Source organism: Ranitomeya imitator, chromosome 2 (genome assembly GCF_032444005.1).
Source record: "Ranitomeya imitator isolate aRanImi1 chromosome 2, aRanImi1.pri, whole genome shotgun sequence".
Taxonomy (NCBI): Eukaryota; Metazoa; Chordata; class Amphibia; order Anura; family Dendrobatidae; genus Ranitomeya; species Ranitomeya imitator.
The window spans coordinates 261,912,905-261,935,553 of record NC_091283.1 but is presented as its reverse complement, the minus strand read 5'-3'; the positions used below and the strand labels follow the sequence as shown (position 1 = coordinate 261,935,553).

Genomic DNA, 22,649 nt, shown 5'->3' with positions numbered 1-22,649 from the left:
GCTGACCAGGCACACGGTGGAGTTACAAAAACACACTGAAGACGTAGGCCAACCAACAGCGGCAGCTACCACCTCTTCAGCTCGTGTTGCCTCTTCCTCCAGCTCACGCACAGCTGGTTTGGCTTCCTCCCAGGATCGCCATGGAAGAACCTCTGGCACTGTTGTCCAGAGACCTAGTGTAATTCCACCCACAGCACCACATTCCCAGTCATCCTCACACTCCCAGTCTACTCTACAGCCATCGGTAGTACAGGCTTGGGAGAAAAGGCGGGCATTCTCGGCCAACCACCCCCGAGCACAGGCTCTGAATGCAGGCATTGCCAAACTTCTGTCCCTGGAAATGCTCTCATTCAGGCTGGTGGAGACTGACAGCTTCCGTGACTTGATGGCATTGGCAGTCCCACAGTACAAGGTGCCCAGCCGCTTTTACTTCAGCAGGCAAGCTGTCCCTGCCCTGCACAAGCATGTGGAGGGACACATAAAACACGCGCTACTGAACGCCGTCAGTAGCAAGGTCCACCTCACCACCGATGCGTGGACCAGTCAACATGGACAGGGGCGATACATTTCCCTCACTGCCCATTGGGTTAATGTTGTTGAGCCAGGTACAGATCGTGCGAGTGGCGCAGGACGTGTCCTGCCCACTCCAAGGATTGCAGGAATCCAGTCTGTACGCATTGACTCCTCCTCATACACAAGTTCCTCAGAATCATCGCTGCAGGAGCCGTCACAGTCCACCTCCACATGGACCCGTGAACGTTTACCTATGACCGACATGAGCACAGCCATGGCCAAACGTTAACAGGCCGTCTTGAAACTAGTTTCTTTGGGGAATCGAAGCCACACAGCGCAGGAGCTCTGGAATGCCATCAATCAGGAGAGTGATGTGTGGTTAGTGCCAGCGAATCTCCAGCCAGGCATGGTAGTGTGTGACAATGGCCAAAATCTGGTGGCAGCTTTGGCCATTGGCAACCTCACTCACATCCCATGTCTTGCACATGTGCTCAATTTGGTTGTGCAGAGTTTTCTGAGGGACTATCCGGATCTTGATGCACTGCTGCACAAGGTCCGCCTAGAGTGTGCTCACTTGCGGCGTTCCAGCTTGGCAAGATCCCGCATTGCTGCTCTGCAGCGCCGATTCCACCTTCCGGAACACCGCATCATATGTGACCTACCTACCAGGTGGAATTCCACGTTACATATGTTGGAGCGGTTGTGTGAGCAGCAGCAAGCAGTAATGGAGTACCAGCTGCATCAGGCGCAAAAAAGTCGCAGTCAGCGCCGATCAGACTTCACAACCACAGAGTGGGCCACTATGAAGGACGTCTGCCAGGTTTTGCGTCCTTTCAATTATTCCACGCGGATGGCAAGTGCAGATGATGCACTAGTCAGCATGACTGTCCCCCTTATCTGCCTGCTTCAACAAACTTTGCAAGCGTTAAGGGATGATGTTGTGGAAGAGGTGGAGGATGAGGAGTCACCTTTTCCATCAGCTTCTGGAGAGTCAGCGCCACGTGGTTCCTCACAAAGGGGTACGCAGGGGCCACTTTGTGAGGAGGATGAGGAGGAGTCAATGGAGGAGGAAGAGCTCCGTCCAGAGGAGGGAGTGAGACAATTGTCCAGTGGTCAGTGTGTACAGCGAGGGTGGGGTGATGACGAGCAGACAGAGATCATGTCTCAAGCAGGGGACAGCGTTTCTGGGCCAGTTGGCAGTCTGCAGCACATGGTGGATTTCATGCTGCAGTGCCTGAGAAACGACCGCCGCATCGACCACATTCTCAACATGCCTGATTATTGGGTGTTCACCCTCCTCGATCCTCGCTACCGGGACAACGTCCAAAACCTCATCCCAGCGTTGACCCGGGAGCGTAAAATGCGGGAGTACCACGACACACTGGTGAATTCCATCATCTTCTCCAGTCCAACTGAGAGGAGTGCTGCTAGTGCTTTACAAAGCAGCTCAGTGCGTCGAGGCAGTGGGGGAGGCTCTGCACAAAGAGGGAGCAGAAGCAGTGCCTCTGCCCAAGGCAAGCCCAGTATGGCACAACTGTGGCAAATTTTTGTGTGCCCGCCCCAAATGTCTACACCATCACCGGCGGCTCCAGTCAGCAGGAGGCAACGGTTCCGTCAGATGGTGACAGACTACATGGCTTGCCCTCTTACTGTACTCCCAGACGGCTCTCCCCCGTTCAAGTTTTGGGTCTCTAAGCTGGATACATGGCCAGAGCTAAGCCAGTATGCATTGGAGGTGCTGGCTTGCCCTGCGGCTAGTGTCTTATCGGAACGTGTCTTTAGTGCCGCAGGTGGTGTACTAACAGACCGTCGCATGCGACTATCCTCCGATAACGTTGACCGGCTTACTTTCCTGAAGATGAACCAGGCCTGGATCTCGCAGGAATTTGCCACTCCTCTGCCTGATTAAGTAATTGGGTGTCATCCAGATCTCCTGATGTGTTCATCTTTCTACCACCTGAACTGCTATTCCTGGGCTCCAACACCGCCAGTTGCGGCTCAGAAGTGCAGGCTGCACAGTCAAAACATACGACCCAGTGTTATTGGGTTTCAGTAACGTCAGCTGATCCCCAGCTGTGTAGCCGGCAATGTGTCCTGCGACCGCCACGCTGGCACAACAACCTAAATGTAAGGGAACCTGTCCCCCCCCCCCCGGCGTTTGTTACTGAAAGAGCCATCTTGTGCAGCAGTAATGTTGCACAAGGAAAAGGTAGCTCTTTTAGTTTAGCCCCTTGCACACGCAGGACTTAACACTTATAAAATGTGTTCACTGATACCGTTATACCGTCCCGGAGCTGGGACTTTCCTTCATAATGTGACGCAGCACAGCCATCATTCCTACCCCCTTGGTGCCATGCGCTGCCTCCTCAGCATTGTTTTAAGCTGTCACGGAGCCTGCGCTGTTCTGTTATCCCTTGGCCATGGCCAATTTGCGCTGCCTGTTTTCTGACATAATTTGGTGTCAGGCTGGCTGCGCCTGTGCGCCCGCGCTGCCCGAGAGCCCGCCTCGCAGTGTCTTCTGATTGAATCACACTGCGAGCCTGGGATCCATGGGCATGCGCAGTGCATATCTTCACCTCGGGCTCTCGCTCATCTCCCTCCACCTTCTTTAGACTGTGCGCAGTCAGCTGATCCCTAATAGCATGCCACGGCCATGACGCCGCACAGTCTGAAGAAGAGGGAAGGAGGGGAGTGAGAGGCGAGGATATGCACTTTGCATGCCCATGGATCCAAGGCCCGCAGTGGGATTACATTAGACGACACTGCGAGGTGAGATCTGGAGCAGCGTGGACGCACAGGCACTGACAGCCTGACACCAAATTATGTCAGAAGACAGACAGCGCAAATTGGGCATGGCCAAGGGATAACAGACCAGCACAGGCTCCGTGACAGGTTAAAACAATGCTGAGGAGGCAGCGCACGGCACCAAGGGGATAGGAATGACAGCTGTGCTGCGTCCCATTACGAAGGAAATTCCCACCTCCGGGACGGTTTTACGGTATAAGGGGACACATTTTTAGTGTTTACTTCTGTGTTTGCAAGGAGCATAATTAAAAGAGCAACCTTTTCCTTTTGCATCCTTAGTGCTGCACAAGATGGCTCTTTCAGCTACAAACGTCTTGGGGGGGGTTAAAGGTTCCCTTTCAACTTGCTCCAATCAGGCTTCGGCCTACACTCTGTTCCTCTGCTCCTCCTGCTGTCCCTGGGCTCTAACACCGCCAGTTGGTGCCTGGAAGTGCTGTCTGCACAGTCAACAGTCGCTCCTCTATTATTGGGGTTCAGTAACGTCAGCTGATCCCCAGCTGTGTGTGCGGCAATACCTCCAATCTGCTCCTCCTGCTGTCCCTGGGCTCTAACACCGCCAGTTGGTGCCTGGAAGTGCTGTCTGCACAGTCAACAGTCGCTCCTCTGTTATTGGGGTTCAGTAACGTCAGCTGATCCCCAGCTGTGTATCCGGCAACGTGTCATGCGACCGCCACGCTGGCACAACAAAAATGTAAGGGAACCTGTCCCCCCCCCCCCCCCCCTAGGCGTTTGTTACTGAAAGAGCCACCTTGTGCAGCACTAATACTGCACAAGGAAAAGGTCGCTCTTGAAATTATGCTCCTTGGAAACACTGAACTACACACTCATGTAATGTGTCCCCTCACACCGTCCAACCGTCCCGGAGGTGGGACTTTCCTTTGTAATGTGACGCAGCACAGCCGTCATTCCTACCCCCTTGGCTCCGTGCGCTGCCTCCTTAGCGTTGTTTGATTCTGTCATGGACCCTGCACTGTTATGTTATCCCTTGGCCATGCACAGTTTGCGCTGCCCGTCCGCTGACATCATTTGTTGTCGTCCTGGCTGCGCCTGTGCGTCCACGCTGCCCGAAATGCCACCTCGCAGTGTCGTCTAATGTGATCCCACAGTGGGCCTGGTATCCATGGCCATGCGCAGGGCATATACTAGCCTCTCACTCCCCTTCTTCACGCTTCTTCAGACTAGGCGGCGTCAGCTGATCCCTAAAAGCATGCCACGGCCGTGACGCCGCACAGTCTGAAGAAGCAGGAAGGAGGTGAGTGAGAGGCGATGATATGCACTGCGCATGCCCATGGATCCCTGGCCCGCAGTGGGATTACATTAGATGACACTGCGAGGTTGGATCTCGGGCAGCTTTGACGCACAGGCACTGCCAGCCTGACACCTAAATGATGTCAGAAGACGGGCACCGCTAACTGTGCATGGCCAAGGGATAACATTACAGCGCGGGCTCCGTGACAGAACCAAACAACGTTGAGGAGGTGGCGCACGGCACCAAGGGGGTTGGAATGACGGCTGTGCTGTGTCACATTACAAAGGAAAGTCCCACTTCCGGAACGGTTTAACAGTGTGAGGGGACACATTATATGAGTGTGTACTTCAGCGTTTGCAAGGAGCATAATTTTAGGAGCCACCATTTTCCATGTGCAGTATTACTGCTGTACAAGATGGCTCTTTCAGCAACAAATGCCTGGGGGGGGGGGGTTAAAGGTTCCCTTTCAACTTGCTCCACTGCAGGCTTCGGCCTACACTCTGCTCCTCTTTGATTCCCTAGGTTTCAACACTGTCAGTTGCCACCTGGAAGTGTTGTCTACACAGAAAAAACACTAGCTGATGTGTCAGTGGGGTTCAGTACCGCCAGCTGTTCCCCTGCTGTGTAGTCGGCAACTTGTCCAGCACAAGCCACGCTGGCACAACAGAACAAAAGCTGCCACCAGTGCAGGCTTCGGCCTACACTCTGCTCCTATCCTCCTCCTGCTGACCCTGGGCTCTAACACCGCCAGTTTTTGCCCGGACGTGCTAGCTGCACAGAGAAAAACACCAGTCAATGTGTCAGTGGGGTTCACCACCGCCAGCTGTTCCCCTGCTCTGTAGCTGGCAACGTGTCCTGCAAACGCCATGCAGGCACCTGAACTGAAATTAAAGGGAACCTGCCCCCACCCCCCAGGTGTTTCTATGTATAACAGCCACCTTGTACAGCAGTACTGCTGCATTTGTACAAGGTGGCTGACTTTTTCTCCTTGCCCACGTTGAATTTAACACGTACAAAATGTGTCTCATTACAGACCATTACAATGTCCCTGAGGTGTGACTTTCCTTTTTAATGACACGCAGCACCCCCCTTGGTAGCGCTGCCCATCTTCTGACATCATTGGTTGGCTGCCTGTGCCTTTGCGTCCGCCCTGCCCGACACAACCCCCCTCGTTGTCTCATATATTTTGACTGCGAGGGTGTGATTGATGGGCATGTGCAGTGCATATGTTCGCCTGTCTTAACTCATCTCCTTCCGCCTTCTTCAGACTGTGCGGCCTCATGGCCGTGGCAGGCGATAAGGGATCAGCTGAGGCCGCCCAGTCTAAAGCAGGTGTAAGGACATGTGTGAGCGGCGAACATATTTACTGCGCAAGGCCACAAATCCCAGCTCTGCAGTGTGACTTTATTAAAAGACACTGCGGGTCTGGGATTCATGGCCATTGCTAACCGCACCGGCCAACATGAAATGAGGTGAGAAGACAGGCAGCGCTCACAGCGCATGGCCAAGGGATCACAATAGCGCAGACTCCTGTACAGCAAATAACAACGCTCAGGAGGCTGCGCCCAGCACCAAGGCGTTATTTATGTGCACCTGTGCTGCGTCTCCTTAAAAACACAAGTCACGCCTCCAATACAGTTCTACTGTACAATGGGCAAAATTGTGTACGTCTTTCATTCTGCATGTGCAATGAGCAAAATTTAAAGAGCAACCTTTCACTTGTGGAGCATTACTGCTGCACAAGGTGTGGCTCTTCAACATTGTAACACCTGAGGGTGGGTTAAAGGTTACCTTTGAAATTGGTTCAATTAGGCTTCGGCCTACACTCTGCTCCTCCTGCAGACCCTGGGCTCTAACTACGCCAGTTGGGGCCCGGAAGTGCTGGCTGCACAGAGAAAAACACCCGCCATTGTGTCAGTGGGGTTCAGCACCGCCAGCTGTTTCCCTGCTATGTAGCCGGCAACGTGTCCAGCACAAGCCACGCTGGCACAACAGACCAAAAGCTGCCACCAGTGCAGGCTTCGGCCTACACTCTGCTCCTCTTTGATTCCCTGGGTTTCAACACTGTCAGTTGTCACCTGGAAGTGTTGTCTACACAGAAAAATCACTCGCTGATGTGTCAGTGGGGTTCAGCACCGCCAGCTGTTCTCCTGCTGTGTAGTCAGCAACGTGTCCAGCACAAGCCACATTGGCACAACAGAACAAAAGCTGCCACCAGTGCAGGCTTCGGCCTACACTCTGCTCCTCTCCTCCTCCTGCTGACCCTGGGCTCTAACACTGCCAGTTGGGGCCCGGATGTGCTAGCTGCACAGAGAAAAACACCAGCCAATGTGTTAGTGTGATTCAGCACCGCCAGCTGTTCCCCTGCTGTGTAGCTGGCAATGTGTCCTGCAAATGCCATGCAGGCACCTGAACTGAAATTAAAGGGAACCTGCCCCCCCCAGGTGTTTCTATGTATAACAGCCACATTGTACAGCAGTACTGCTGCATTTGTTCAAGGTGGCTGACTTTTTCTCCTTGCCCACGTGGAACTCAACACGTACAAAATGTGTCTCATTAGAGACCATTACAGTGTCCCTGAGGTGTGACTTTCCTTTTTAATGACACGCAGCACCCCCCTTGGTAGCGCTGCCCGTCTTCTGACATTATTGGTTGGCTGCCTGTGCCTGTGCGTCCGCCCTGCCCGACACAACGCCCCTCGTTGTCTCATATATTTTGACTGTGAGGGTGTGATTGATGGGCACGAGCAGTGCATATCTTCGCCTGTCTTCACTCCCCTCCTTCTGCCTTCTTCAGACTGTGCGGCCTCATGGCCGTGGCAGGCAAAAAGGGATCAGCTGAGGCCGCCCAGTGTGAAGCACGTGTAAGGACATGTGTGAGCGGCGAACATATTTACTGCACAAGGCCACGAATCCCAGCCCCGCACTGTGACTTTATGAAAAGACACTGCGGGTCTGGGATTCATGGCCATCGTTAACCGCACCAGCCAACATGAAATGAGGTCATAAGACGGGCAGCGCTAACTGGCCATGGCCAAGGGCTAACAAGAGCGCAGACTCCTGTACAGCAAATAACAACGCTCAGGAGGCTGCGCCCAGCACCAAGGCGTTATTTTTGGATACCTGTGCTGCGTCTCCTTAAAAAGACAAGTCACGCCTCCAATACAGTTCTACTGTACAATGGGCAAAATTGTGTACGTCTTTCATTCTGCGTGTGCAATGAGCAAAATTTAAAGAGCAACCTTTCACTTGTGGAGCATTACTGCTGCACAAGGTGTGGCTCTTCAACATTGTAACACCTGAGGATGGGTTAAAGGTTACCTTTGAAATTGGTTCAAATAGGCTTCGGCCTACACTCTGTTCCTCCTGCAGACCCTGGGCTCTAACTATGCCAGTTGGGGCCTGTAAGTGCTGGCTGCACAGAGAAAAACACCCGCCATTGTGTCAGTGGGGTACAGCACCGCCAGCTGTTCCCCTGCTGTGTAGCCGGCAACGTGTCCAGCACAAGCCACGCTGGCACAACAGACCAAAAGCTGCCACCAGTGCAGGCTTCGGCCTACACTCTGCTCCTCTTTGATTCCCTGGGTTTCAACACTGTCAGTTGTCACCTGGAAGTGTTGTCTACACAGAAAAAACACTCGCTGATGTGTCAGTGGGGTTCAGCACCGCCAGCTGTTCCCCTGCTGTGTAGTCGGCAACGTGTCCAGCACAAGCCACGCTGGCACAACAGAACAAAAGCTGCCACCAGTGCAGGCTTCGGCCTACACTCTGCTCCTCTCCTCCTCCTGCTGTCCCTGGGCTCTAACACCGCCAGTTTTTGCCCGGACGTGCTAGCTGCACAGAGAAAAACACCAGTCAATGTGTCAGTGGGGTTCAGCACCGCCAGCTGTTCCCCTGCTGTGTAGCCGGCAACGTGTCCTGCAAACGCCATGCAGGCACCTGAACTGAAATTAAAGGGAACCTGCCCCCCCCCCAGGTGTTTCTATGTATAACAGCCACCTTGTACAGCAGTACTGCTGCATTTGTACAAGGTGGCTGACTTTTTCTCCTTGCCCACGTTGAATTTAACACGTACAAAATGTGTCTCATTACAGACCATTTCACTGCCCCTGAGGTGTGATTCTCCTTTTTAAATGACACGCAGCACCCCCCTTGGTAGCGCTGCCCGTCTTCTGACATCATTTGTTGGCTGCTTGTGCCTGTGCGTCCGCCCTGCCCGACACAACGCCCATCGTTGTCTCATATATTTTGACTGCGAGGGTGTGATTGATGGGCACGAGCAGTGCATATCTTCGCCTGTCTTCACTCATCTCCTTCCGCCTTCTTCAGACTGTGCGGCCTCATGGCCGCAGCATGCGATAAGGGATCAGCTGAGGCCGCCCAGTCTGAAGCAGGTGTAAGGACATGAGTGAGCGGCGAACATATTTACTGTGCAAGGCCATGAATCCTAGCCCTGCAGTGTGACTTTATGAAAAGACACTGCGGGTCAGGGATTCATGGCCATCGCTAACCGCACCGGCCAAAATGAAATGAGGTCATAAGACGGGCAGCGCTAACTGGCTATGGCCAAGGGCTAAAAAGAGCGCAGACTCCTGTACAGCAAATAACGCTCAGGAGGCTGCGCCCAGCACCAAGGCGTTATTTTTGGACACCTGTGCTGCGTCACCTTAAAAAGACAAGTCAGGCCTCCAATACAGTTCTACTGTACAATGGGCAAAATTGTGTACGTCTTTCATTCTGCGTGTGCAATGAGCAAAATTCAAAGAGCAACCTTTCACTTGTGGAGCATTACTGCTGCACAAGGTGTGGCTCTTCTACTTTGTAACACCTGAGGGAGGGTTAAAGGTTACCTTTGAAATTGGTTCAATTAGGCATCGGCCTACACTCTGCTCCTCTCCTCCTCCTGCTGACCCTGGGCTCAAACACCGCCAGTTTCTGCCCGGACGTGCTAGCTGCACAAAGAAGACCACCAGCCAATGTGTTAGTGGGGTTCAGCACCGCCAGCTGTTCCCCTGCTGTGTAGCCGGCATCGTGTCCAGCACAAGCCACGCTGGCACAACAGACCAAAAGCTGCCACCAGTGCAGGCTTCGGCCTACACTCTGCTCCTCTCCTCCTCCTGCTGACCCTGGGCTCTAACACCGCCAGTTTTTGCCCGGACGTGCTAGCTACACAGAGAAAAACACCAGCCAATGTGTTAGTGGGGTTCAGCACCGCCAGCTGTTCCCCTGCTGTGTAGTCGGCAACGTGTCCAGCACAAGCCACGCTGACACAACAGAACAAAAGCTGCCACCAGTGCAGGCTTCGGCCTACACTCTGCTCCTATCCTCCTCCTGCTGACCCTGGGCTCTAACACCGCCAGTTGGGGCCCGGAAGTGCTAGCTGCACAGAGAAAAACACCAGCCAATGTGTTAGTGGGGTTCAGCACTGCCAGCTGTTCCCCTGCTGTGTAGCCGGCAACGTGACCTGCAAATGCCATGCAGGCACCTGAACTGAAATTAAAGGGACCCTGACCCTCACCCCCAGGTGTTTCTATGTATAACAGCCACCTTGTACAGCAGTACTGCTGCATTTGTACAAGGTGGCTGACTTTTTCTCCTTGCCCACATTGAATTTAACACGTACAAAATGTGTCTCATTACAGACTATTTCACTGCCCCTGAGGTGTGATTCTCCTTTTTAAATGACACGCAGCACCCCCCTTGGTAGCGCTGCCCGTCTTCTGACATCATTGGTTGGCTGCTTGTGCCTGTGCGTCCGCCCTGCCCGACACAATGCCCCTCATTGTCTCATATATTTTGACTGCGAGGGTGTGATTGATGGGCATGTGCAGTGCATATGTTCGCCTGTCTTCACTCATCTCCTTCCGCCTTCTTCAGACTGTGCGGCCTCATGGCCGCAGCATGCGATAAGGGATCAGCTGAGGCCGCCCAGTCTGAAGCAGGTGTAAGGACATGAGTGAGCGGCGAACATATTTACTGCGCAAGGCCATGAATCCTAGCCCTGCAGTGTGACTTTATGAAAAGACACTGCGGGTCAGGGATTCATGGCCATCGCTAACCGCACCGGCCAAAATGAAATGAGGTCATAAGACGGGCAGCTCTAACTGGCTATGGCCAAGGGCTAAAAAGAGCGCAGACTCCTGTACAGCAAATAACGCTCAGGAGGCTGCGCCCAGCACCAAGGCGTTATTTTTGGACACCTGTGCTGCGTCACCTTAAAAAGACAAGTCAGGCCTCCAATACAGTTCTACTGTACAATGGGCAAAATTGTGTACGTCTTTCATTCTGCGTGTACAATGAGCAAAATTCAAAGAGCAACCTTTCACTTGTGGAGCATTACTGCTGCACAAGGTGTGGCTCTTCTACTTTGTAACACCTGAGGGAGGGTTAAAGGTTACCTTTGAAATTGGTTCAATTAGGCATCGGCCTACACACTGCTCCTCTCCTCCTCCTGCTGACCCTGGGCTCAAACACCGCCAGTTTCTGCCCGGACGTGCTAGCTGCACAGAGAAGACCACCAGCCAATGTGTTAGTGGGGTTCAGCACCGCCAGCTGTTCCCCTGCTGTGTAGCCGGCATCGTGTCCAGCACAAGCCACGCTGGCACAACAGACCAAAAGCTGCCACCAGTGCAGGCTTCGGCCTACACTCTGCTCCTCTCCTCCTCCTGCTGACCCTGGGCTCTAACACCGCCAGTTTTTGCCCGGACGTGCTAGCTACACAGAGAAAAACACCAGCCAATGTGTTAGTGGGGTTCAGCACCGCCAGCTGTTCCCCTGCTGTGTAGTCGGCAACGTGTCCAGCACAAGCCACGCTGACACAACAGAACAAAAGCTGCCACCAGTGCAGGCTTCGACCTACACTCTGCTCCTATCCTCCTCCTGCTGACCCTGGGCTCTAACACCGCCAGTTGGGGCCCGGAAGTGCTAGCTGCACAGAGAAAAACACCAGCCAATGTGTTAGTGGGGTTCAGCACTGCCAGCTGTTCCCCTGCTGTGTAGCCGGCAACGTGACCTGCAAATGCCATGCAGGCACCTGAACTGAAATTAAAGGGACCCTGACCCTCACCCCCAGGTGTTTCTATGTATAACAGCCACCTTGTACAGCAGTACTGCTGCATTTGTACAAGGTGGCTGACTTTTTCTCCTTGCCCACATTGAATTTAACACGTACAAAATGTGTCTCATTACAGACCATTTCACTGCCCCTGAGGTGTGATTCTCCTTTTTAAATGACACGCAGCACCCCCCTTGGTAGCGCTGCCCGTCTTCTGACATCATTGGTTGGCTGCTTGTGCCTGTGCGTCCGCCCTGCCCGACACAATGCCCCTCGTTGTCTCATATATTTTGACTGCGAGGGTGTGATTGATGGGCATGTGCAGTGCATATGTTCGCCTGTCTTCACTCATCTCCTTCCGCCTTCTTCAGACTGTGCGGCCTCATGGCCGTGGCATGCGATAAGGGATCAGCTGAGGCCGCCCAGTCTGAAGCAGGTGTAAGGACATTTGTGAGCGGCGAACATATTTACTGCACAAGGCCATGAATCCCAGCCCCGCAGTGTGATTTATTGAAAACACACTGGGGGTCTGGGATTCATGGCCATCGATAACCGCACCGGCCAACATGAAATGAGGTCATAAGACAGGCAGCACTCACAGCGCATGGCCAAGGGATAACAAGAGCACAGACTCCTGTACAGCAAATAACGCTCAGGAGGCTGCGCCCAGCACCAAGGCGTTATTTTTGGACACCTGTGCCGCGTCTCCTTAAAAAGACAAGTCACGCCTCCAATACAGTTCTACTGTACAATGGGCAAAATTGTGTACGTCTTTCATTCTGCGTGTGCAATGAGCAAAATTTAAAGAGCAACCTTTCACTTGTGGAGCATTACTGCTGCACAAGGTGTGGCTCTTCTACATTGTAACACCTGAGGGTGGGTTAAAGGTTACCTTTGAAATTGGTTCAATTAGGCTTCGGCCTACACTCTGCTCCTCTCCTCCTCCTGCTGACCCTGGGCTCTAACACCGCCAGTTGGGGCCCGGATGTGCTAGCTGCACAGAGAAAAACACCAGCCAATGTGTCAGTGGGGTTCAGCACCGCCAGCTGTTCCCCCGCTGTGTAGCTGGCATTGTGTCCTGCAAACGCAACGCAGACACAAAGCTGCCTCCAGTGCAGGCTTCGGCCTACACTATGCTCCCCCTGCTTACCCTTTGCTCCAACACCGCTAGTTGGGGCTCTAGGAAGACAATCTTGAATAGGCAACGCATCCGGGTTCCAGCACTGTCAGCTGGTTCTCGGCAGTGTTTTTGTCACGGGTACTCCCTCGTGCCCAGCCTGGTTCCAGCACCGTCAGCTGTTTCTGGGTAGTGTCAAGCTCACTGAGACGCCTATGCGTTGCCCCGTTGTGTTGCGGTCAGGTTAGCCAACTCCAGGGTGCCTCCAGTTTAGGAGCTTCCTATGTGGGCTGCGTGAATTGGCAGTCAAGGCTGGTTCTGTAGTGCCAGTAGGCCAAGCTCCCCCTGTAGGACTGTTGAGGTTCGGTAACTGCGGCTGCCTCGCGGCCTAGCTGTTCTCTCCTCTCCTGTGGACCTTCTGGTCCACCACCTGGTTCCAGCACCGTCAGCTGGTTCTGGGCAGAGCCTTTGGCTTAGGTGCCTCCTCCTGGGTATCCGAGTTCCGCCAACGCCAGGCGGTCCTTGGTAGTGCTTTTAAGCGCGGGCACCTACAGCTTAGTAACCGGGTTCCAGCACCGTCAGCTGGCCCTCGGTGCCATTGGCTCTTGCACACTGGGGCAACGCATCCGGGTTCCAGCACCGCCAGCTGGTTCTCGGCAGTGTTTTTGTCACGGGTACTCCCTCGTGCCCAGCCTGGTTCCAGCACCGTCAGCTGTTTCCGGGTAGTGTCAAGCTCACTGAGACGCCTATGCTTGCCCCGTCGTGTTGCGGTCGGGTTAGCCAACTCCAGGGTGCCTCCAGTTTAGGAGCTTCCTGTGTGGGCTGCGTGAATTGGCAGTCCTGTGGACCTTCTGGTTCACCACCTGGTTCCAGCACCGTCAGCTGGTTCTCGGCAGTGTCTTTTGCTCTTGTACCTTCTGCTCCCCATCCTGGTTCCAGTACCGTCAGCTGGTTCCGGGCAGAGCCTTTGGCTTAGGTACCTCCTTCTGGGTATCCAAGTTCCACCAACGTCAAGTGGTCCTTGGTAGTGCTTTCAGGCACGGGTATCTCCTGCTTAGTAACCGGGTTCCAGTAACGTCAGCTGGTCCTCGGTAGTTCCATTGGCTCTTGGACCTTCGGCTACCCATCCGGGTTCCAGTACCGTCAGCTGGTTCTCGGCAGTGTCTTTTGCTCTTGTACCTTCTGCTCCCCATCCTGGTTCCAGTAACGTCAGCTGGTTCCGGGCAGAGCCTTTGGCTTAGGTGCCTCCTTCTGGGTATCCGAGTTCCGCCAACGTCAGGCGGTCCTTGGTAGTGCTTTTTAGCACGGGTACCTCCTGCTTAGTAACCGGGTTCCAGTAACGTCAGCTGGTCCTCGGCAGTTCCATAGGCTCTTGATTCTTGAACCTTCGGGTAGCCATCCGAGTTCCAGTTCCATCAGCTGGTTCTTGGCATTTTCTCAGCCTTCTTGTACCTTCTGCTACATTTCCAAGTTGAAGACCCTAAAGACGACGACCCGGAAGACCACCCCTAAGATGACGACGACACCAGAGACGACAACCAGTGAGATGACGACGACCCTGGAGATGACGACCCTGAAGACCACCCCGATGACGACGACGACGGCGGAGACGACGACCCTGGAGACGACTACCCTGGAGACGACGACATGGAAGACCAAGAAGCAGAAGAACAAGAGGCTGCAGAACAAAGAGCAGAAGAACATTAAGCATAACACTTAATATCAGAGCAAAAGATATTATCTAAATTATATGCAGAAGAAGACTAAGCAGTGTATGGGGGTGAGTCCGTTCCTCCTCGTGGTGCCCCTGGATAAAGCCTGATGCTGCAGGCCAAACTGAACGCGGACAAATGTAACTTTTGTGACAGGCAGAACGGAAGGTGTAATCTTCAAACTTTTATAGATAACAACTACGGCAATGCCTGTCACAAATGAGAATATGATGAAGAAGTAGAATAGGAAGAATAATAATAGTTGAATAAAATGAATATGAAGAATGTAATCCAAAAAAAAAAATAGGTAGAAGATGAAGAAGAAGATGAATAAGGTGAAGAAGAAGTTGATGTCAAAGATGCTGATGATGATGAAGATGAAAGTGTGGGAAAAGTTAAAAAAAGAAGGGGAAGGGCATGGAATAGTGAAACATCAATATCTGACAAAATAAAAAAAAATTTACATAGTCAATATCTTTGTCACTCCGAACGTCTTTAAAAAAAAAAAAAATCATGCTATTCTATTTGATTGGGCTAAACCTCTATGCCTTTAATGTCTCCGCCACCTCCCCAAATACATCCTGCATTATTCTTAGTTGTTTTCCTTCATGTAGAATGAACCTACAAGGAAAGAAAGGGTTTATTTTAATTCCGATATTTTGGTCCCATTGACTTGCATTGGGATCGGGTATCGGTATCGGCGATATCCAATATTTTTTGAACATCGGCCGATCCAATCCGATACCGATACTTTTCGATATCGGAAGATATCGCTCAACACTAGCTACAACAGATCCCAGGAGCAACATCTGAGGTCTCTCTCCAGAAAAGTGCAATGCTGGTAACAACTAAGATCCTGCGCAGAACCCTCAAACTCCCAGGTCTCTGGTAGAGGACCCGAGAATGAAAAAGGACAGCAAAGACCACCTCTATTGGGAGTGAGAAGGAAGATTTTTTTTTTTATAGATCTCAGTGACACAATGTATATATATTTTACATAGATAAATAGAAAAAAAGCCGGTAATTCAGCAGCTGCGGTAGTGTAAAATCACTACAGGAGGCGACAGGATAGAAGACATGGATTACATACAGTAAATACAAATAGAATAGATAGATATATAGATGTCAGTGACAAATACAATTAGTGCAGTGTGTGCAGCTTACTGAAAATGTATTAAATTAATAAAAGATTATTTTTCTGAAAAAAATGGCGTGGGCTCTACGAGATCCCCGCTAGCACCGTGAGTAAGTCGCACGATGCAGATGCGAGTTAACCGGGAGAATTTCACTGAGGTGCATTTCAACTCGTCTCTGCACTGTGCGACTTTCTCATGGTGCTAGCGGGGATCTCACTGAGGCCACCACAGTTCAGCCCGGCTGGGAACGCAGCCTTAGGCCGGTTTCACACGTCAGTGGCTCCGGTACGTGAGGTGACAGTTTCCTCACGTACCGGAGACACTGACTCACGTAGACACATTAAAATCAATGTGTCTCTGCACATGTCAGCGTGTTTTCACAGACCGTGTGTCCGTTTGGAAAACACGGAGACATGTCAGTGTTCATGGGAGCTCACGTATTACACGGACCCATAAAAGTCAATGGGTCCGTGTAAAACATGTACCGCACACGGATGTTATCTGTGTGCAGTCCGTGTGCCGTGCAGGAGACAGCGCTACAGTAAGCACTGTCCCCCCAGCGTCGTGCTGAAACCGCCATTCATTTCTTCTCTCCAGCATCGTTCGCTGGAGAGAAGATATGAAAGATCTTTTTTTTTTTTTTTGGGTGTTTAAAAAACAGATCCCTGTCCCCAACCCCCTCCCACCCCCTGTGCGCCGCCCCGCTGTTAATAAAATACTTACTCGGCTCCCTCGCTGGCGCTGCTTCCTGTCCTCGCCGCAGCTTCTTCTGTATGAGCGGTCACGTGGTGCCGCCCATTACAGTGATGAATATGCGGCTCCACCCCTATGGGAGGAGAAGAAGCAGCGAGGGAGCCGGGTAAGTATTTTATTAACAGTGGGGGAGGGGGGGGCGCACAGGGGGTGGGAGGGGGTTGGGGACAGGGATCTTTTTTTTTGAAACACCCAAAACAAAAGATTTTTCATATCTTCTCTCCAGCGAACGATGCTGAAATGAATGGCGGCTTCAGCACCAGATGCAAGGGACAGCGCTTAACTGTAGCGTGTGCCACACTGATGTACCACGTGAGCACACGGACACGGATAATTCCGGTACTGATTTGGCGCTATGGTGTGGTCGCTGTTTTATTATTGTTTTTAAACACTTTTTAATTGTGTTATTTTCCTAGTATATGTCGACCCTGTGAAGTTGTACGTCTGCCAAGATCAGCTCTATCCCTTGGATCAAGCCTCTGCTACTATCAAATTAACCCATTCCAGGGATTAGGACGTTTCCCGTATGAGGACTTGCATGGACTTTTTCTTCAATTTTGTGGGCTATTATGTGTCACATAATATTGTTGTATTCTGTGGTTTATTGCATATTGGTGGTACTCCATTTATATGTGGGGGAGGGAGTGGTCTGAGATGGCTAGACATGTAGTAGTTTTATTGTATGTCTGTGGTTTAGCCAGTCAAGTATTAGTACCTATGATCTATTTATAATTTAATTGATTCCGGTCTCGAACTAGCGTTGTCTGTGTAGGTTTTATGTATGGTGGTATTATGTGTGTTTTTTGAGCCGCGGTCCGGTGCTTTGGATCATGTTGGCCCTATGGCTTGTGTTATCTATCTACAGCCCCACTTAACGTTGAGTGTTATGTTGCCATGACGACACATATCCATTTCCGGTATACCCTCTGCATATGTGCCCAGTTTGTAACATCTCCATTACTTATATACAGTATATTGTTAATGTGTATACTGTTTAACTGAGTCTGGGATTCCGGTAATATTGCGATCTAAGCGGCCCTTCTCTTTATTTATTTATATATTGTATACCTACGCTGTATATGCCGGGCAGTCTGTCGGGCGTCCTTGCGCCTGCGCATGTCCGTGGCGGCCGTTGGACGCTCTTGATCACATGGGGCCCCTGTGTTCTTCGGCGTCCTTCGGCTGCTTTCGGTGTGTGCCGGCGCTATGGTTGCCATGACGCTGATCGTCTACTTCTGGTTCACGCTAGCTTGTACTTCCGGGGTCTCCCCTTTTTAAACCCGTTGTTCACTCACTCTGTATGCCACCTGACGAAGGTTTTCTCACCGAAACGTGCGTTGGGGCGGAGGCGCGTTCCCAGGATCTTCAGTCCACATTGCGGTGGGTACCATTCTGCGGCGACTTATGTAGTATAGCTGCCTCATATTACTAACTATTGACTGTGCAGATCGGCAGTCCTATGTTGAATATGTCTCTTATTTTGCACTGCCAATTCATTAGTATTTCTAGGACTGTGACCTGAGGTGATTTGTCTTGATTGCTGCAGGTAGTCTGGTCTCCCACTTCAATGGATTATTCCACGTATAGCTACGTTTATTTTGTTATGCTTATTTTTTAGGTTACTTTACATCTTTTTGCTTATTTTTTCTGGACTATGTCCATAGATACTGGTAGTATGTGATTATTATATACTTGTGGACTGATATTCCTGTGCACGTGCCTCCTGCTAGTTTTTTGCAGCGTCTTTTTCTGTGGCGCCATTTTTTGTATCACCTTCCATGCACTTGTTGTATTTTAAGTTCAATAAAGTTTATATTTTTGTATGATACTTTCTTGACCGTGTATCATCTTTTTCATGTTGCTGTTATGTTTTTGATGATAGGTCGTTTAGGTCCTGTTTTGACTAGTGGTACAGATTTCTGATTAGAATTATCGTTACCATGCTAGTTGGCTATATAAATTGGTATCTAACTTGTCATTGAGCAGAGTGGACCCGAACCCCATTCACTTGAATGGGGGGCCCGACAATACAGTGTTTGACACGCTGTCATACTGTATGCATGACAGCACGGCAAAAACCACTTCTGAACGGCAGTGAAACCATCCCTGACTGTCAGAGAGCCGCAGTTCCCCCACTGTTAAAAGACAGCGGGAGCGCTCAGCTGTGATCGGAGGTATAGAGGTTACCTCCGGTCACTGGTGTCAGCTGATGGCACAACTGCTCCCATCATCCGACACCTGCAATCGCTAATAACAGTGAGAGCAGGAGCGGATGATAGGAGTATTCATCAGCTGCTTCTGTGAGGTAAATATATAATTAAAACAAAAACCTGTGTGGGTTCCCCTTAATTTTTACAACAAGCCAGGCCAAACTCACAGCTGGGGGATGCAACCCTCAACTGTCAGTTTCAGCAAGGCTAGTCATAAAGAATAGAGGGGTCCCCACACTGTATTGTTTAAGAATTCTCCCGGTGAACTCACCTCTGCACTGTGCAACTTTCTCCCGATGTTAGTGGGGCTTCTCTCCGAGGTCACCGCAGTTCAGCCCGGCTGGCAACGGAGCATCAGTGATGTCACCGCTAGACACTGAGGCAGCGCTTGCAGCAGCTCATTCACCAGTGGTTCTCAGCCTGGACGGTCACATCTTGGCACCGTCCAGGTTGGAAACTATTTCTCCCCCAGACAGATGAGGGATATTGTTGTTTTATTATTTTTGGTTTATTACAGGAGATTGAGGGCTTCGGTGGAATCAGGCGAGGTCGTAAGTATGGTTTAATTGAGATTATTAAAGGAGTCTGTGTCATTCTTTCAATTAAAGGACTTTTTTCTGGTTGTTTGTTTTCTTACAATGTGACTATGGGGTTAGTAATGGAGGCTTCTTATTGGCGCTTCTCCATTACTAACCTCGGGGCTTGATGTCACCGGACAATACAAAGGTGACTCCAACCCCCCAACTATTACCCCACTTGCCACCGCTAAAGGGCAAGTGTGAAGAGAGAGGCTAAGTGCCAGAATTTGTGCATCTTAGAGATGTGCCTTTTCAGGGGTGGCTGAGAGCTGTTGTTTTTAGCCTGAGGGGGCAGTGTCCATGGCCCCTTCCTAGGCTTTTAATATCAACCTGCAGCTGTCTGCATAGCCATTGCTGGTTATTAAATACAGGGGGACCCTACATCGCTTTTGACGGGTCCCCCATTTTATTAGCCACTAAAGACTAAGTATACAGTTGTGAGCTGATATTACTAGCATGGAAAGCTCCATGGGTATTACCTCCTTTCCTAGGCTATAAACAAACTTCTGTGTGTGAATCAGACCTGAGATCTAACGTGATAGAAGATTACAGTGCGGGGAAGACGGGAAACCTTCATATAGAGGCCGGTGGTGATGGAGTCAGTGACCGACTCTGGACAAATCTGTTTCTAGAGCCGTAGTAGAAGATGAAGATGTCGTCCTCATCATGAAGTAGTTATTTCTCATGTCGCGTGTAATGAATATCTCCTGCAGTATTGCTAATGCCGATTCCAGGGTGGTAAATGAGACGAGAATTAGCGTTATGGAAGATGAGTCTATGAGGAACGTATTCAGCTGCCGACTCCGAGGAGGAAACTGCTTGTTGTCTGTGGCCTAAATATATAGGATTTATTAGTAGATGTAAAGAAGGAAACTAAATACTGTAAAATAATAAATCTCCTCATATGTTTCCCTTATTATCTCCAGTAATTGTATTATTACACAGGATTCTTATGATGTTACATCGGCTCATCTTCTCGTTCAGGTCTCTACAATATCGGATCCTCTCAGTGAAGATCTTCTACAAAAGAGAATTTTCCTGATTTACCCATCAAAGATGGATATGGACAGAGACAAGATGGCGGAGAGGATATTACACCTCACCCTAGAGATCCTCTTCCGGCTTACTGGAGAGGTGAGAGATTCTGATGACGTCACATTACATCATTCTTATCTATGGGAATAACAGATGGACAGAACTGGAGAGGTGAGGACTCTGGAAATGTCTGTAGTGAGATTTATTAATGTGTCTCTCCATTACCAGGATTACACAGTGGTGAAGAAGACCTCTAGTGATCGCTGTCAGGACCCTGTGTCTGAGGGATGGGGAAGACCCCTGAGCCCAATCACAGGGCCTCCGCCTCACCCCCTGATACATGAGGACATCAATGACCAGAAGATCCTAGAACTCGCCTACAAGATGATTGAGTTGCTGACTGGAGAGGTGACACTGCTGGGAATGCTGGGACATTATACAGTAACACTATGAAGGGATCGGGGGATGACGGTATCATTGTATGTGTCAGGTTCCTATAAGGTGTCAGGATGTCGCTGTCTATTTCTCCATGGAGGAGTGGGAGTATTTAGAAGGACACAGAGATCTGTACAAGAACGTCATAATGGAGGTTCCCCAGCCCCTCACATCTCCAGGTAATAGGACAGGACTAAATACACATGGCCTATAATTATCTGTATGTAAAGAATGAATTCACTCCCTGTATGTGTTTCCTCCAGATCGATCCAGTAAGAGGACAACACCAGAGAGATGTCCCCATCCTCTTCTTCCACAGGACTGTAACCAAGAAGATCCCAATGCTCCTCAGGATCATCAGGTAGATGGAGAGAAGGTATCAGGAGATCTACTCTATGATGTGTAGACGCCGGTGAAAGTCTTGTGCTCAGTCTTGTTTTATCCACCAGTATTATATGTTTTATACTTGTGTAATGAGAACGGTGGAGATGGCAGGATTAGAGCTTGTTAGGGCTAGCGGAACGCACCAAATAATAAGATAGATTAAGGTGCGTTCGCAGCCCGGGGTCCACCGTGCAGAGATGGAACCTGCTGCCAAGTAATGATGGACTATATGGCGGTACAATGTGAATACACACACGGGTTAACCTCACCCTGTGTGCAGGAAGCGAACCCTGTTGCGTCACAGGGCCGCGGTACCGCACCAAGAGCGCAAGCAAGGAGTCTCAGAACTCAATCCCAAAACACAGGATTTGAGTACATAGACCTCATGCGCTTGACACCGCTACTTGGGTGTCAGAGTGACATAAATAATAATGATAAAGAAGCATGAGAGTGCATGCAGTGCCGCACTGGCGAACGCCACTAACCACCCAGGCTTGGCTCAGGAAAGCGCTGTGAAAGCGCATGGCGCCGCACTGGCGGTCACAGCAATTAGACGCTATATTGTGTGTAAGACGTAGTGAGGTTAGTCGGGCGCTAGATAGCAGCCATACACCTTACGCGAACAGTCATACAATAGGGTAGGGGTATCCAAGGACGACTTGCACTCACAACAAACACACGTATGCAAATGTACACTAGCGCATGGCCGTGCGGCCATGCGAGCCTTAAATAGCTGCAGCACGTATAGGACCTTTCAAAGAAGGACCAATGGAATTGCTGCAGTACCTGAGCATGTGACCCTAGATCTCCACTGAGAGATCTTGCCCTGGGCATGCTCAGTGTGCAAAGCAGAACTTAGTCCTAGTACCTACAGGACCTTCCGTGAGAAGGACCAATGGAAGTCGCTGCAGAACCTGAGCACGTGACCCCAGATCTCCACTGAGAGATCTCGCCCTGGGCATGCTCAGTGTGTGCAAAATAGGACTTAGACCCAGAAGCGTCTGCTCGCCGCTGCCCAGCACTGGCTTCAATGGCAGAAGCTGGAAAAGCTGCAGTAACCCTATGCACAGAGTGAGACTGAGCAAGACACTGGGACCGACATCTCCGCTGAGCAGACTCCACTGCGGCTGGAGAAGAATGGGAGACCGCAGCAGAGATGGTTCGAGATGCCCCCTGTGCAGAGGCGGGAACTCGACACCTAACATGGGCCCCCTCTTCCTTGGACCTCGCTACGCTCGAAGGCAGCAATGAGCTGCGGAGCTCGAATGTGTTCAGCAGGCTCCCAGGACCTGTCCTCTGGGCCATAACCCTTCCAATCCACCAAATAGAATTTTTTGCCACGTACCACCTTGCACCCCAAAATAGCGTTCACCTCGTAATCGTCCGTAGACGAACCCGATGTCCCGGCAGATGACTCGGAAAACCGGGACATGTATACGGGTTTCAAGAGGGACACATGAATGGTGTCGGTGATACCCAGGCGTGGAGGAAGGGCCAGACGGTAGACCACAAGGTTAACCTGTTCGAGGACCTTGAAGGGACCCAAGTAGCGAGGTGCAAACTTAGTGGACTCAACACGCAGCCTGATGTTACGGGCGGAGAGCCACACTAAGTCGCCAGGAGCAAAGGTCGGAGCGGGGCGCCGATGAGCATCGGCGGAGGACCTCAT

At 51.1% G+C, this 22,649-nt stretch overlaps 1 protein-coding gene across 1 annotated transcript in view; it reads left to right on the top strand.

Moving 5' to 3' along the window:
• Nucleotides 1–22,649, top strand: part of LOC138663014 (zinc finger protein 436-like) — a 74,478-nt gene that overhangs the window by 13,324 nt on the left and 38,505 nt on the right. Inside the window, exons 2-5 of the mRNA XM_069749057.1 lie at nt 20,111–20,260; nt 20,390–20,569; nt 20,652–20,775; nt 20,860–20,957. Coding sequence (XP_069605158.1) covers nt 20,111–20,260; nt 20,390–20,569; nt 20,652–20,775; nt 20,860–20,957 — 552 coding nt within the window. The remainder of the gene's footprint in view (nt 1–20,110; nt 20,261–20,389; nt 20,570–20,651; nt 20,776–20,859; nt 20,958–22,649) is intronic.